Genomic DNA, 15230 nt, shown 5'->3' with positions numbered 1-15230 from the left:
CACTTCTGTGTTCACTGCAGCACTATCCACAATAGCCAAGAAAGGGAAACAACCTAAGTGTCAACAGATGAATGGATAAAGGTGTGGTATATACATAATATATACATACATAAAATGGAATATCATCCAGCCCTGTGAAAGAAGGAAATCCAGCCATTTGCGACAACAGGGATGGACTTTAAGGCATTATGCTAAGTGAAACAGCCAGAGAGAAAAAAAGACAAATACTGCATGGTATCTCACTTACATGTGGAATTTCAAAAAAAAAAAAAAAAAAAAAAAAGTCAAACTCAAGGAAACAACGTAGGAAAGTGGTTGTCAGGGCCTGGGAGGTGGGGGAACAGGGAGAGATTGGTAAAAGATGAAGATGAATGAGGTCTGAGGATCTGAGGTATAACAGGGTGACAACAGTTGATAACACTATACTGTAGAATTGAAATTTGCTGAGAGTAGAACTTAAATGTTCTCATCCCCCCCAAAGATAAATGTGTGCAGTGATGGATATGGTCATTAACTAGATGGGGGGAGTCTAGTCACAATGTATATGTACATCAAATCACCACGATGTACTTTAAATACCTTATAATTTTATGTCAATTATGCTTCAATAAAGCTGAAATTTTAAAAAAATACTGTACTGGGATCAACTGGGTTGGGTTCTTAATATGCTCCCCACCCCCCAACCAAAAGACCAAAAACTATGTGATCTGCAAAGGGACAGGAAAAGCAGCTTCAACACAGTATACTGAAGGCAGTAATGGAGGAAAAATAAAATCATTTCATGTTTTACTCACTAAATTCAGACAATTTACCAAACCAGGTACAGAAGTAAAACAGGTCATGCCTCAGATTTCACTTGTTATAATTCTCCCCTGCTCTTTTCTATACGTATCGTAGGATTTAAGCATTCCAGGTCTGCTCTTCGGTTAGTGCTAAGAGAATTCTAGTGTTCTATCTTCAAAGTGCAGGCTCCCAACTACTGGGAAAAAGAAACCTCAGAGAGACAAAGGAGAAACGTTTCCTCTTTTCTTACATCTACAGAAAAACACCCATTGTTTTGTGCTATAAAGTGAGATCTTATCAAGTGGGAAATGAAAAGCAGTCGTGAGGGTCTCCAACCTAATCTGCTCAGGAACCTTCTGTAAAAATGTACATACCGTGTATTTTCTATGATTCTCAAACTGACCTCAGAATATTTATACAAAGGAGTCTTTTAAGATGTGGGAATTTAAGAAGTTATTACATTGCTCTGTGACCTGTAGACGAGCACCCTTGAAAGTCAACATTTCCAGCTGGTTTTCTTCTGAACAATCTGTTTTCATACTCGTAATATTTAAAACATGCTTGTTTTCTGAAATATTTAAATACATATGAGAGTTTTTTGAGCCAGAAAATTAACTTTGGAATTCCCTTCTCCCTATATGTATATAAGACTTATAAATCCCATGCCTCTGCTGCAGTCCTGCTGCAAATATGAAGCCGAGAGCTTTGTCTCACACAAGGCAGTACATGGGCTTGGTTAAAGCATCAGACTTGCCATTTCTCCCAGCACGTCACACGACACTCCCAGCAACTGTGAAGTAGCCAGGTGTCTGAAACAGACGTGGAACTGCAGGTTGAAAGCATTCACATCCACACAATTTGACAAACTTCCAAAGTAATGTTTACTGAATGTCTCTCGTGGGCCAGGCAGGGAGGCCACAACGAGAACAATTCCTCACAAGGAATCTGAGATTGTCCTCAGAAGACATCCAACGACCACACAACAGGATCAGTGTGGTGACAGGGCTGGAGACAGAGGGCTGTGGGCATAAGAGGGGAAAGTGGCCAAGTCCCTGAACAATCAGAGCAGGTTTCACCTAGAAGGTTCTACCTGAGCTGGGGCTTGAGAGATGAGTAAGAATCTACCAGGTGAAAAAGGAGAGGGAAGAGCATCAAGAAATGAGGAAAGGGGGTGCACATTCACTGGACTGTGAGTAGAAGTTCAGCATGACTGATCTGTAATTTGTAAAGAGAACTCTGGAGGGCAAGGAGGAAGTCAAGAATGGAGTTAAGGCACCAGGCAGATTAATTAACAACATTCACTTCATATATACGAATTTAGTACCTCCCATGTTCGCAGGCACTGTGCTAGGTTGTGTCTGGAGGAGAATAAAGACAAGCAGATGGACAACGAAACCGGCAACACATCAAGTGTCATGCCCAGTGATGTACAGAGCACACCTAGGAGTGGCACCTTCCATACCTGAGTAGCCTGGACTGTGAAATCCAGCTGAGAGATGGATGGTGCAGAAAGGTAAAAGAGGTAGTAGATGTGAAGGATACTGAGGTAGAACCACCTGGCAGAGATGCTGTTGGAACCCCACATTATCACCCTCCCTGTTCCCATGCACTAAATGCTGCTGCAAGCACCTGAGTCTTTGCCTACAGACAGCTGGGTGTGGCTTGCACAAGAGGCCAGCTGAGAAGTGCCAGGGAGTGAGCATCCCTAGGAGAGGTCCTCAACCACTGTCAGATGGATAAACAACTCAGTTTGCTTGCTCCTCAGTTGCGACTCCTCTGAGCCATGGCTTACCCCGAGAACCCAGATGGACCAACTCCCACTGCCCCCAGTGGTAACGTGCTCAGTAATGTACGTTGTACTGGCCTCCCTGCCCTCCTTGTCTCACTTCCCCATTCTCCTATCACTTCCTGGAGTCACCTCCCCAGTAAATGACTTGTACTTAAATCCTTATCTGAGAGTCTACCTTTGGGGAATTCAACCTGAAACAAACAGAAAAAACTTAGTCAAAGTTTAGATCATGAACATGAAGACTCAAGTATGAGGCTTGGAGACTTCTACCTTGGGGAGACACTGACTCTGTCAATGGAGATAAGGATTCTTTAGGATGGAAAGAGGGACAGATTTGGGGGGGATAGGGTGAGTTTGGAAAAATGAGCTTCAGGTGCTCAAGGGACATGTCATCTCAAAACTCCTGGAGTATAAGGTTAAAACTCTTGACCTGGGAAAAAGTGAAAAGAAACTGGACCACACAAGAGGGAAAAAACAAGAGATGACCTCACATCTCACTAAAGGGCAATTACAGTGTCCTCCTTTGAGCCCAGAGCATACAAAGCCCTGGCGGTCTTCTCCAGCCGGTTTCTGTATTCCAGTTTCTCATAGTTGGAGGGGCTCACTCCTTTCAGACCATACATAACTCCCCACCAGCAGCCAGCAATAGCAGCAGTAGAATCGCTGTCTCCCCCGTGGAAAAAGGCTCGGTGGGCAAGCTCCTTCCAGGAGTCTCCCGCGGCCAAGATGGCATCATAGGCAATCATGGGGGCGTCGTGGCCACTGCTGCCACCCCAGCCAGAGTAGCTCACGGAGATATAGAACTGATCCCTCTCCTTGACATCAAAGGGCTTGGGGAAGACAGGGGCTGACTTGCCATCCAAAATCCCTCTAAGTTTTAGGTATTTTTCCCATTGGTCTTGAAAGTAGGACCTGTAGGAAGGAAAAATTCTAGTCAATTGAAACAATAAATTTGAGAGCCATAAAGAAAGGTACCAGATAGATGTGGGATCAGGGAGAATTCCAAGATGATTTCAACTTCTTGTGCTAATATCAAAATTGTATTAAAAACTCCAAGTCTCTAAGTGTCATTTGTTCAATAAATTTTTGCCAAGGATTAATATAAACAAGGCACCAATACCTGCTGCTAAATAAAACAGGAAGTTAAAGGTGAGAAACGAAGGTCTATTTTTCCTGAATTGAGAATAGTATCAAATATCACCTTACAAAGATGAGACTCCTTGCCAAGAAGAGAGCCCGATGTGGGGCTCGATCCCAGGATTCTGGGATCACAACCCGAGCCAAAGGCAGAGGCTTTAACCCACTGAGCCACCCAGGCACCGCCTTTTCTTTTTAATAGACCCCATGCCCACTGTGGAGCCCAGTGTGTGGGTCCTGAATTCACAACCCTGAAATCAAGACTGAAACTGAGACCAACAGTTGGAAGCTCAAACAACTGAGCCCCCAGACACCCTTCATTCATTATTTTTTTAAAATTTTATTTATTTGACAGAGAGAGAAAGAGTGAGCGCACAAGCAGGTAGAGTGGCAGGGAGAGGGAGAAGCACTCCCCACTGAGCAAGGAGTCTGACATGGGGCTCGATCCCAGGACCCCGAGATCATGACTGGAGGCAAAGGCAGACGCTCACCAGACTGAGCCACCCAGGCACCTGCTTTCTTTTCTTAATAAAACTTGTATATATTTAAGGCATGCAAGATGATATAATAGATATGTAGTAAAAAGGTTACTCTAGTCAGCCTAATTAACACATCATCTCCTTATATACTTATATCGTTTTTTTTTTTTTTCAAGATAGAACTTTGGAACATCACGACCACAGGTGACTTCAGTAGAAAGCTTCTGGACCTCTTTATTCCAAGAAAGGTGATGTGACGTCAACTCACCAAAAAGGGAAACTGTGGCTTTACCACTTATAACTAGCTAGTGAAAAAACCTATCTCTTGGGCACTGTAACCAAGGATTTCAAAACACTGTGTGTCATGACAACACTGAAGAAATGGGTTCTAGGAAATAAGCAGGAAAGTTCATAGTAGCATGAACTTAGCAGTATAGGATAACCACAAAACCGATAAAAGGCTGGAATACAGAACAGGACCCCTACACAACAGGGAAGCCCTGCAGGTGTACTACTCATTGAGGTCTTCACTGGCTACATGGTGGCAACCATTTCTGCCACTGAACTTGAAACCCTTCAGCAGGTGGCAGGGGGAGGGGCAGTGCTTGGATGCAGCAGAAAACAAAAATGGATGGTGAAAACCAGGATGGTTGCTTTGATCTATGAATTCTAAGCGCCCATGTGCATGCACGTGTACACTCAGATTCAGTCTTTTTTTTTTTTTTAAGATTTTATTTATTTGTTTTAGATAGAGCACATGAGAAAGAGAGCATGGGGGCGGGAGCAGAAGGAGAGGGAGAAGCAGGCTCCCCACTGAGCAAGGAGCCTGATGTGGGGCTCGGTCCCAGGACCCTGAGACCATGACCTGAACCAAAGGCAGACGCTTAACCAATGAGCCACCCAGGTGCCCCCCAGATTCATTTTCCAGCAGGAGCATGCACCTACCAACTTACCAGTGTTGAAGGTTCTTCTCCAAAAAGTAGCCTGATTGGATAATGTACTTTTTGGCTTCTGGTAGTACCTCCATCAGTTCTTTTCCCCATTGCCTGGGAGGCTTGCCATTCACAGCATAGGCTGTAAAAAGAGCAGAAACAAGGGCTCCCAGGTAGCCTGTAGGGTGGTGGTGGGTCATCCTGCCGCTCTCGATGCTCACCTGGATTAGCGTGTCCAGCTGGCTGCGGTGAGGGAACCGGAGGCCGATGCACATGGCACGCATAGCAGCCCCGCAGCCACCCTCATGGCTGTTAAAGGGAATCCTCCAGCCATTGGCCTCACCTGGCTTCAGCAGCAAGGCATTCTGCACTGAAGCACCCCCTGGCAAGAGTCAGGGAGAGCAAAGGCTCAGTGTAACTGAAGCAAAGGCCCCCATAGGAGGAAAGAACCAAGTTCGGTCCCTGAGTTTCTCTGATGAAAAGGTAAAGCCCCCAAATATGATGAACGCAGCCTGACTCCAAACCCCAAGCCAACACTTTTCCTAACTTCCTATATAATCTCTAGCATGAGAAGACTGATGACATAAGAACCAGATTCATAGAGTCTTGGAATCTCTATCAGTTATTACTAAGACATCACAGTAACTCAAAAAGGTAGGCTTAACATACAAGACTTTTCTTAAATGACTAAACTAAGGCTCAGAGCTTAAGAGCCTTGCTCAAAAATCACTTCACCAGCTAACTAGTGACTCCATTAAAACCATCAGACTCCAAGCCCAAGCCCTTAGAGAACCCAACGAAAACCTGACCACGGGAGATCCTGAATGCCAGAAAGAGGCTGATAGACGGAATACCAGGCTGGGAAAAGGAGCAACGGGTTCAGAGCAACAACGTGCCTTTGGGTGCCCTATGTATTTTGTAAGCCTCATTTTTTTACTGAATATGTATCTTTTTTTTATCAGTCAATATTTATCTGCATAATTTTAAATAGCTGTGAATGCATCACCATAATTAAATAAATCAGAGAACATTTAGGTTGTTTCTATTTTTATCACAACTACAAAAAAAAAACTGTCTCCTTGATACTGAAATCTCAGTCAACATTTTTAATGAGTGCCTTGGGCCTGCTGTATTCTCCTCCACCTGCCCGTGACCTCCACTGGCTGCACTTACCTGGCGCGCGGCCATCCATGTCTTCCATGCAGTCTTGGTAATGCTTAGCAAGTAGGGAATATAGGTGAGACAAATCCAAGACCTTGCCAGCTTCCACAAGAGCATCTGCTGTGGCCAGGTGCATCACCGTGTCATCGCTGACCCTCCACCTCTCCACATCTATGGCGTCCAAACCACCAAGCTGGGCCAGCTGCCGGTGAATCTTTTCCCCATCCCGGAGAAACTCCCACTTCCCGTTGAAGTACCCCAAGGCATCTCCAGCTGCACTCAGCACCATGGCAGCCACATACCTCTCCATCAGTCCCTCACACATGGTGAGGCTGTCCCTGTGGGATTATTAAGATACACAGAAGATGAGGAAAAAGAAGAATCAGAAAAAATAATGGCCCTATCTACATGTTATTGAGCACTTGCTACCTGTAGGCATTCTATCAAAGTGCCTCTCATTCAATCCTCACAACTGCTCTGTAAGCAATGTATTAGACCCATTTTAAAGGTGAGTACATTGAGGATCACCAAAAGAATGCAGTATGAGAAATGTGATGTGTCTTGTCTTAGGTCACGGAGGTAATAAGTGGCAGGGCTGGGATTACAGCTTAGGTCCATCTGACTTCACAGCCAACAATTTAATTTTTAAAAAATTAAAAAAAATTTTTTTAAATTTTTTATTATGTTACGTTAGTCATCGTATAGTACATTGTTAGTTTTTGATGTAGTGTTCCATGATTCACTGTTTGCATATAAAACTCAGTGCTCCATGCAATACATACGCTCCTTAATACTTAATACTGGGCTAACACATCCCCCCACTGCCCTCCCCTCTAAAACCTTCAGTTTGCTTCTCGGGAGTCCATAGTCTCTCATGGTTCATCTTCCCCTCCGATTACCCCCAACCTCCCGCTTTGTTTTCCCTTCCTTTTCCTAATGTCCTCCATGTTATTCCTTATGTTCACAAATAAGTGAAACCACATGATAATTGACTCTCTCTGCTTGACTTATTTCACTCAGCATAATCTCCTCCAGTCCCAACCATGTTGATGCAAAAGTTGAGTATACATCCTTCCTGATGGCTGAGTAATACTCCATTGTATATATGGACCATATCTTCTTTATCTATTGTCTGTTGAAGGGCATCTGGGCTCTTTCCAGAGTTTGGCTATCGTGGACATTGCTGCTATGAACACTGGCATGCACATGGCCCTTCTTTTCACTACATCTTTGGGGTATCTTTGGGGTAAATACCCAGTCGTGCAATTGCTGGGTCACAGGGTTCCACAGCCAACGATTTTAGCTATGACTCCATCTTTGCCCTTGTGTGAGTGGCAAGGCCCTTAAATTCTACAAGTCAAACCAAGCTTGTCATTTTCTCTTTTTCACTGGGATTTGGCATGGGAAGTGTATCCCTCCTTTATTAAATAGTAGTACGTTCCACTGGCATCGTAATGCACAGTTTGTAAAGTACCTGCACTTTGTATCTCAGTAGCTGGCCAGGACGACAATATGCATTTTGCCGATAAGAAAACTGAGGCTCAGAGAGGGTAAATTCACACACCCAGTGATGGAGGCACTGAGACCCAAATCTTCTGATTCCAGGCCACTCCTTCTCAGCACAGATCTACTTACCTTGGGCAACCTCTTTGCACCTCAGCCTCTACATCTCTAAAATGGTGACAAAATAGTAACAACCTCATTGGTTTGCTGTGAGAAGTAAATAAATTAATTTTTGTAAAGCTCTTACAACAGTGCTTAACACATAGTAAGCACCATTTTCATTCATACTCAACTAGGGGAAAAGATTTTTCTGTTATTGAACTAGAATCTTTCCCCCCACAACCTTCCTTTCAACAGCAGTATTTTAATTTTGTCTTTCTGCTTAATGATTTGGCTTCTAGTCTTGGGATCTCACCTAAAATTCCCTCCACAAATCTAATTCCTGGTGAGCGAGGTATCATATGTGCATTTCCAACATTCATCATGCCCTATTGCCTGCAGCATTCATGTTCAAAGCCCTCCACCATCTACCCCAAATCTACCCACCTACTGCACTCGCAGGGACCAGGCACTTTTAAACGCCTGGCTGCAGGTGGGCTGCACTTCTGTGGGCCAGGGAGGGCAGGCTGGCAAGCACCTGGAGAGGAGTAAATGGTGAAGACAGGCTGAGCTTACCAAACAGGACTTACTGACCTTGCTGAGTTTCTTGACTCATAAAGGATATTTGTAAAACGTTATTTACATATTTTATTATTTACAAACAATGCCTAGGAACTGGAGTTCTGGGCTACCACACCTGGCTCTGCCAAGAATCAGGTGTATGACTGTGGACAAGCCAAGCACTCTGGACCTTGATTTTCCCGTCTATAAATAGAGAGTGGGGGCTCCCATCTTGGGCTCCTGAGACCTTCGGAGACCAGCTTAGTTGGCTTTTAAGGACCAACTTTTAACTCCCTGTCTCCCTCCCCCAATGTCCCCAGATTCTATTCTGCCATTCCTTCTGGCTCTACCCAAAAGTGTGTCTTTGGGAGCTGCAAGCAGGGGTGGGGGACGATGACCATCTCTTTCCTTGGAAATTCTCTTTTAACATTTACACGTACTGCTCTCAGCCTTCCGCTTTCAGAACACCATTATTGCTTAAACTGCTCTTCTACCGTTCACATTCTTGGCCCCGAACTATATATTCAAATTCAAAACTTCAAAACTAAGCTCTGGGCAGAAGCTTCCCGAAAGTCCTCCTCCCCACCACCCCCTCTTTTTTTTTCTTTTTTGGTGGTGGTGATGAGGAAACACGCCTGGGCAGGGGGCTGCGTGGGTGGGCGCCTGGTCACCACCCGGTAGACACGAGCGCGCGGGGGACGCGGGGATGAGCGCGCGGACCTCTGGGGGGAGGCAGAGGCGCGCGCGGCGGCAGGGCCGAGGAGAGTCGGGGAGAAGGAGGGCAGGTGGGACCCACGCCCTGCCGGCTGGGCGGCGGGTACAAGTACCTTTCGCCAGTTCTGGAGCGCGCGCGAGACGAGGGCGGGGCCGAGCGCCGGGGGTTCAAGATGCGCGGAGAGAGCCGCTTCCGGTGTATGGAGGCGCAGAATGACCTCACCGCGCGCGGAGCGCACAGGGAAGGGGCGGAGCCGCGCAGCCGCGTTCGGGGGCCCAGGGTCTCCGGAAAGTGGACGCGTAGGGGGGGTGAATGCCTTCCTGGCAGCGGCGTTACGTTTTGAGCCCCGCCGGGGGCCACGGGAAGAGTGTCACCAGATGCGTGGTCTGGCCACGGCGCTGCGCAGCTTCTAGCATTTCGGAATGTCGCGGTTCAGAGAACCGGACTCTCGGACTGAGTGACGATGATTCACCTGTAGCCCTTTGCTGATGCCTGGGGACCTTTGGTCTGTCGAGCTTTTGTGGGTTATCGTGAGCCAGGGTGTGGCCAAATACTGGGGAAAGGGTCCCGAGTGCAAGGCCTTTGCCTCCCATAAAATGGGAAAATAATAGCACCTACTTCTAATGGTGGTTGTAAGGATTAAGTTAATTTTAACTCATTTATTTTGTAGCAGTTTGGAATTGTTGCATCCTGATAGTAAATAAAAGCAAAAACTAACAGTATTTTTGTTTGGATAAATTAATTATGTTACCCTTGAAAAGAATTAGAATCACCGTATGTAAGTATTCTATATACTTGTCCAAAATTTTAATTTGCTATGCCTATTTTTCTGGCTGTAATTATCCAGACTTGGCCTGAGAGTTTTGTTTTCATTTTTAATTGAGATGCAAATGCACTCCTTTGGTGTTCCGTTCATGAGTTTTAATAAATATATATACCTGAGTAGTCATAATCAAGATACAGAATATTTTCATTACTCCAGAATATTCCCTTGTGCCCTTTTCCAGGCAAACTCCCACCTCCACCTTCAACCTTAGCCAAAGTGATTTTTAATTGTTTACAAAAATCAAATCACTGCCAGCCTCTGAGGATGTAATCAAAGTTCCCTGGTGAGGGATGTTTTTAATAAGCATTCCTATAAAACTCATAACTGTTTCAGTTTAAAATGTCTGTTGAGGATATTGTTCATATCACATAGTGCTCTTTCTACAAGAATCCATGGAAAAAGTGTTTCTTTGGCTTGAATATAAATAATAACTAGGGTTGTTCTTAGCCATTAGTTTCCTCTTTATGCTGCCTGTTAACCTTGCTATCACTTAGACTCCTGACTCATTCATGCTACTGAATGGCTACAGATAGAGGTTTGTGCAGACGTCTGAGCCATAAACAGTGTCGTCATCCTTCACCACCTTGTTTTACCAATTCCCATATTTATGAGCCTCCATCCCCTACTGAAAGCACATTTTTTTACTGTGGTTGGTTTATCTACTGCCCAGTGCATAAGGCCAGCCAATAGCTCTGCCTTTACTTGAGAAAAACAACCAATACACCTGAACAGTAATGCCCCAGGGTTTTCCTGAAACCCCTTCTTACTTTTCACAAACCTTAAAGGCTGATCTAGATGATGCAAAATTTCCTGGAGGTTCTGCCTTATTACAATACATAGATGACTTCCTTCTCTGGTCTCTTTCCAGCCTCTTCACAGGTGAACAGCATTTATCTGGTAAAACATTTAGCTTTAAAGGGACATGAAGTCTCTTAAAAAAAAAAAATTGTGCTTTGTTCAAATTCAGGTTTGCTATCTAGGGCACCTGATTTTGGAACAAGGACCTCATTTAGATCCAAATAGGGTTCATGGCATCTTGAATTTCCCAAAACTCAAAACTAAGTACCAACTATGAGGGTTTGGGGGGATTAGCTAGCTACTGATTGTGGAAAATGTCCAAATCTCTCTCTTATGCCCCATCCCATAGATGTTTTACTAAAAAAACTACAAACTTGACCATATTATTTAGGAAGATCAAGATTACTTAGCCTTTACAGCCTTAAAGGAAAAAAATAAATAAAGCCTTAAAGGAAAGCTTAATAAATCCCTCTGCCCTTGGATATTGCGATGATTAATTTCTCTTTTTCCTTTTTGTACATTAAAAATAAAGGAATGCTCTTATGGTACTCACCCAAAAACATGGGGACCACATTTACCCAAAGGGTGTGTATCATAGCCAACAACTAGACCCTACTGTGCAAGGGTACCCTCCCTTGTCTCAGACCATTCCTCCCACAGTCCTTTTAGTGAAGGCCACTGAAGAAATAATCATGAGATTCCCACCCACCCCACAACTATTCTTGCACTCCATGTGGTAGAAGCCTTTCTAAATGCTGACCCTATTCAATACCTTTCATCTGGTTGCCTCACCTCCTGTAAAATCTTCTTGCTAACCACTTCTTAGATTCTTCCTCAGTGTAATAAGTTTAACCCTGCGATTCTTCTCCATCCACGGACAAAACCTCTCACTACTGCTTACTACTGACAAACGATGTTCTAATTCCCATAATGACTTACAGGAAACTGCTTTATCATGCCGACTTTCCATGGTTTACTGATGTTTCATATTTAAAAGGTAAAAATGATACATTTTGTGCGAGCTATACAGCTGCAACTCTTTGATGTTCTTGAGGTGGTACCTTTGCCTTTGGCTACCTCATCCCAACAGGCTGAATAGTATGCTCTCACTCAGGCCTGCATTTAGCCAAGGACCCGTATCCGTACTGACAGGAGCTATTCCTTTGGAGTAGCTTATGACTTTGGAATGCTATAGAAACAGCAAGGCTTCCATACTTCCAACTAAGATAAAATTTAAAATGGTTCTTACCTTCAAAAAGCCATGTTATTAGATACCATACTTCTACTGCCACTTTGGTGATTTTTCAGGTCCCTGGGCATTCCAGATACCTCACTGATGTTTCCACAAGAACACTGGACTCAGAAGAACGAACAACCATGCCTCTGTCATGGTCCATAGAAATGTTCCCCCAATGATAATTGAGAAAAATTTACTAGAGATGCTCAAAAATTGGCCCCAGGAAAGGGAAAACAAAACTGGAAGCCTAATAACTGTTGGTTCAATAAAAAGAGAACTTTGGTTTGGCCCAAATAGAAACCCAGTCCCACCAGGGTCCAGAACACTCCCATTACTGACTACTACTGTACACGCATTGAATCACTGGTTCACTGATAAGATCATAACTCTTATGAACCCAAACTGGTGGGGAAATAACGAAAGAACTGCAGAAAGTGCCTATTTTCTTGCCCAACCTGCCCAAAATACAACCTAGAGAAACACAAAATACAACCACCACTCCTGGACACTTTAAATTTCCCAATGGGCCATTCGAGGTTTGGCAAATGGATTTCATTCAGCTTTTCCCACCTCAGGGATAAAATTATGTTTTAGTCATGGTTTGTATGTTTTCTCACTGGACTGAAGCTTTTCCCTGTATGCAGGCTACTGTGTCTTCTATGGCTAAAATCCTATTAGAAAGTATTATACCTACTTGGTAACCCCCCTTAAACTTCATAGTGACTGGGAAACTCACTTCACTGGTCAAGTACTTGGCAACTCCTTTATGTGAGGAGGTTTCATAATGGCCCCTATACTTGGGGCAGGTCACTGTCTCGACAGCTGGAGGATGAAAAGGGCAATGTGCTCTTCCTGTATTTACTATTCTGTTTTCTCTTCATAACAAATCAGAAGCCTACCACTGGTCTACTCCACTAAACCCCCATGGCCATCTTAAACAAACTTCTAGGAGGCATACAGACTCTGGGTTTGCCGAGGAAGAGATGATCAAGAATTTCTCCCTAATACTGGGAGAGTTAGTCAACCACAGCCAAGACAATAGCAGCCCAAAACTAATCACTTGACTTGCTGCCTAAAGTAGTTTTGGATAATTGAATAGCCCTCAGTTATTTACTTGCTGAACAAGGAGGTGTTTGAATAGGCAATACCACCTTTCCTATATGGATAAATTCTTCTGGGGCATTAGACCCCCAACTGCACAAAATTAGCGAACAAGCACATTGGCTACAATAAATTTCATGTAATGATCTGTGGTCCTTTGGCCTCTTTCTCTGGTTACCTTCAGATCTGGGCTCCTGGTTTAGAGCCATCACACAAACTGGATTTGTCACATTACTTTTAATTTCATTTTGTATAATCATTTTTAAACTTTGTACCTATTGCCTGTCAAGCCTTTGTAGAAGCAGCATGCCAAATAGGGAGATGCTTATTCAACACTTCAAGATGATCTCCACTGGTTATTTACAACCCTGGTAATACATAAACTTCAGAAGGGAAATGCCTGAGAGTTCTCCCTCCTACCCTTCCTTGTTACTCAGGTGTGACCTCGATGTTTTCCAACCTGTGCACTTCGCCTCTGACATGGGTCATGACAACCAGGGAAGGTCCTTCCTGGCACCAAAGGACAAAACCACTAAATGCAGAAAACCTGACTCCTGATCAGTGATGTTTTCAAGGAAACATCTTGAACAGAAGGGGGAAATGTGAAAATGAATAAAAGAAGACTGTTCACAACGGAGTCAGGCAGCCCTGAAGAAGGAAGCTCTCAAGCATGTACCACACATTGCAGTTTATTTTATATACGCTTAGAGGAAGAAGCTTACTTTACTACAGCAGCAGGAGGAGGAGTGAAGATTTTCCTTTTGTCCATCAACAACCCAGCCAGTGAGAAACTGCCACATCTCAATCACTGAGAAGTAGCCACAACCCTGATCTCTGGCTCTCCTCCCATAAGCTTTCATTCAAAACTACCCCACCCAGCTTTCTCCATTCCTCCATAAAAGCAGACCCCTCTCACTTGTTCTCTGGATCTTGACTATGTTTTACCGGAGTTTACATGTCCCAAATTGCATTTCCTCTGCTATTTCTGAATAAAGTCATTTTGCTGCTAAAATAATTGGCTATTTTATTTTTAAGGCTAACCTACTGACACTTTTTTCTCCTTGGTCAAAGATTAGAAAATATTTCTGGGACATCAAGGACATGGTCATGCAAACTGAAAAAACAATTTGTCAGTTAGCTCCAAATACCTGCAAATAACCATTACCATCTCCCTACCCCCCTCACCATCCCCCACACTCACCAGCTTAAATAATAAAGACACTTATTATCTTATATAACAAAATGTCTAGACATGTCTAGATTCGCTTACAAAAAAATATCTTAGAAAAAAGAAATCCCCAGGGTTAATTCTTTGTTACCATCAAGGATCCTGTTCCTTCCATCTTTCTGCCTTGCTAGTCTCACTGTGTTAGCTTTATCCCCGGGCTGACTTCTCTGACAGGTACAAAATCCAGTTACAATTACAGACAATGTCTATTGGGAAAGGCTATGTCTGTTCTTTCAAGGATGAAGAAACTGTTAAGAAAGCTTCTCTCTGCACCTCCTCTACTAAACCAATCACTGGCAGGCAAGTTAGATTATGAGTTCCCCTTTGATCAAGGATAGAACATCTTCCCCGAGAGGTGGGGTCTTATACAAAAACCAAGATTTTGTTCATAAAGGAAAGAGTGAATGCTGTTCTGCCAAGAAGAACTAACATTTACCTGGCATTTCACTAGTGCTAGGCATCAGTGTAGATGCTGGAAATAGAGAGGTGTTGAAGATTTAGTTCTCCACCTCCAGTTTTACTGAAGAAGACGTACTACAAGTATTGTATTACTCACCAATCCAGTATTATTTGGCATTCCTGAGAAACAAACTTGTGGGACTCAGACCTGACCTCTGAGATGTTTCATCTGTAAGGTGGAAATAATGATACTTTTCATAAAGAATGGTTAACTATGTCTTGGAGTGATCTTTATATATCTTACAGACATTAAATACCTACGGTGTACTGGGTATATGCTAGGCCCTGACCCAGGACTCTCTCTCGTGACATGGACCCAGCTGTGTAACCTCATTTTACGCTTCTGCCTCATGATATTTTAAAAATGTTTTTTAATAAAATGTTTACCTTGTGGGGCGCCTGGGTGGCTCAGTGGCTTAAAG

General features: G+C 43.7%; 1 protein-coding gene across 2 annotated transcripts; it reads right to left on the bottom strand.

Annotated features, from left to right (window-relative positions):
• Positions 1–764: 764 nt before the first annotated feature.
• On the bottom strand, positions 765–9388 carry ADPRH (ADP-ribosylarginine hydrolase). 2 transcript variants are annotated; one of them, XM_080811560.1, is made up of 5 exons: positions 9272–9388; positions 8331–8421; positions 6294–6619; positions 5142–5502; positions 765–3484 (listed from the first exon to the last, which is right to left on the bottom strand). In XM_080811560.1, exons 3-5 carry the CDS (start codon positions 6604–6606, stop codon positions 3070–3072), a joined length of 1089 nt encoding a protein of 362 aa, XP_080667686.1. In that variant the 5' UTR covers positions 6607–6619; positions 8331–8421; positions 9272–9388; the 3' UTR covers positions 765–3069. The 2 variants fall into 2 exon arrangements, with proteins under 2 accessions (XP_080667686.1, XP_080667687.1); XM_080811561.1 differs by lacking the exon at positions 8331–8421 and having other exon boundaries at positions 9272–9382.
• Between the last annotated feature and the right edge of the window lie 5842 nt (positions 9389–15230).

This window comes from Martes martes (assembly GCF_963455335.1).
Source record: "Martes martes genome assembly, chromosome: 1".
NCBI classification, from domain to species: domain Eukaryota; kingdom Metazoa; phylum Chordata; class Mammalia; order Carnivora; family Mustelidae; genus Martes; species Martes martes.
This window is presented reverse-complemented; position numbering and strand designations above follow the sequence as displayed.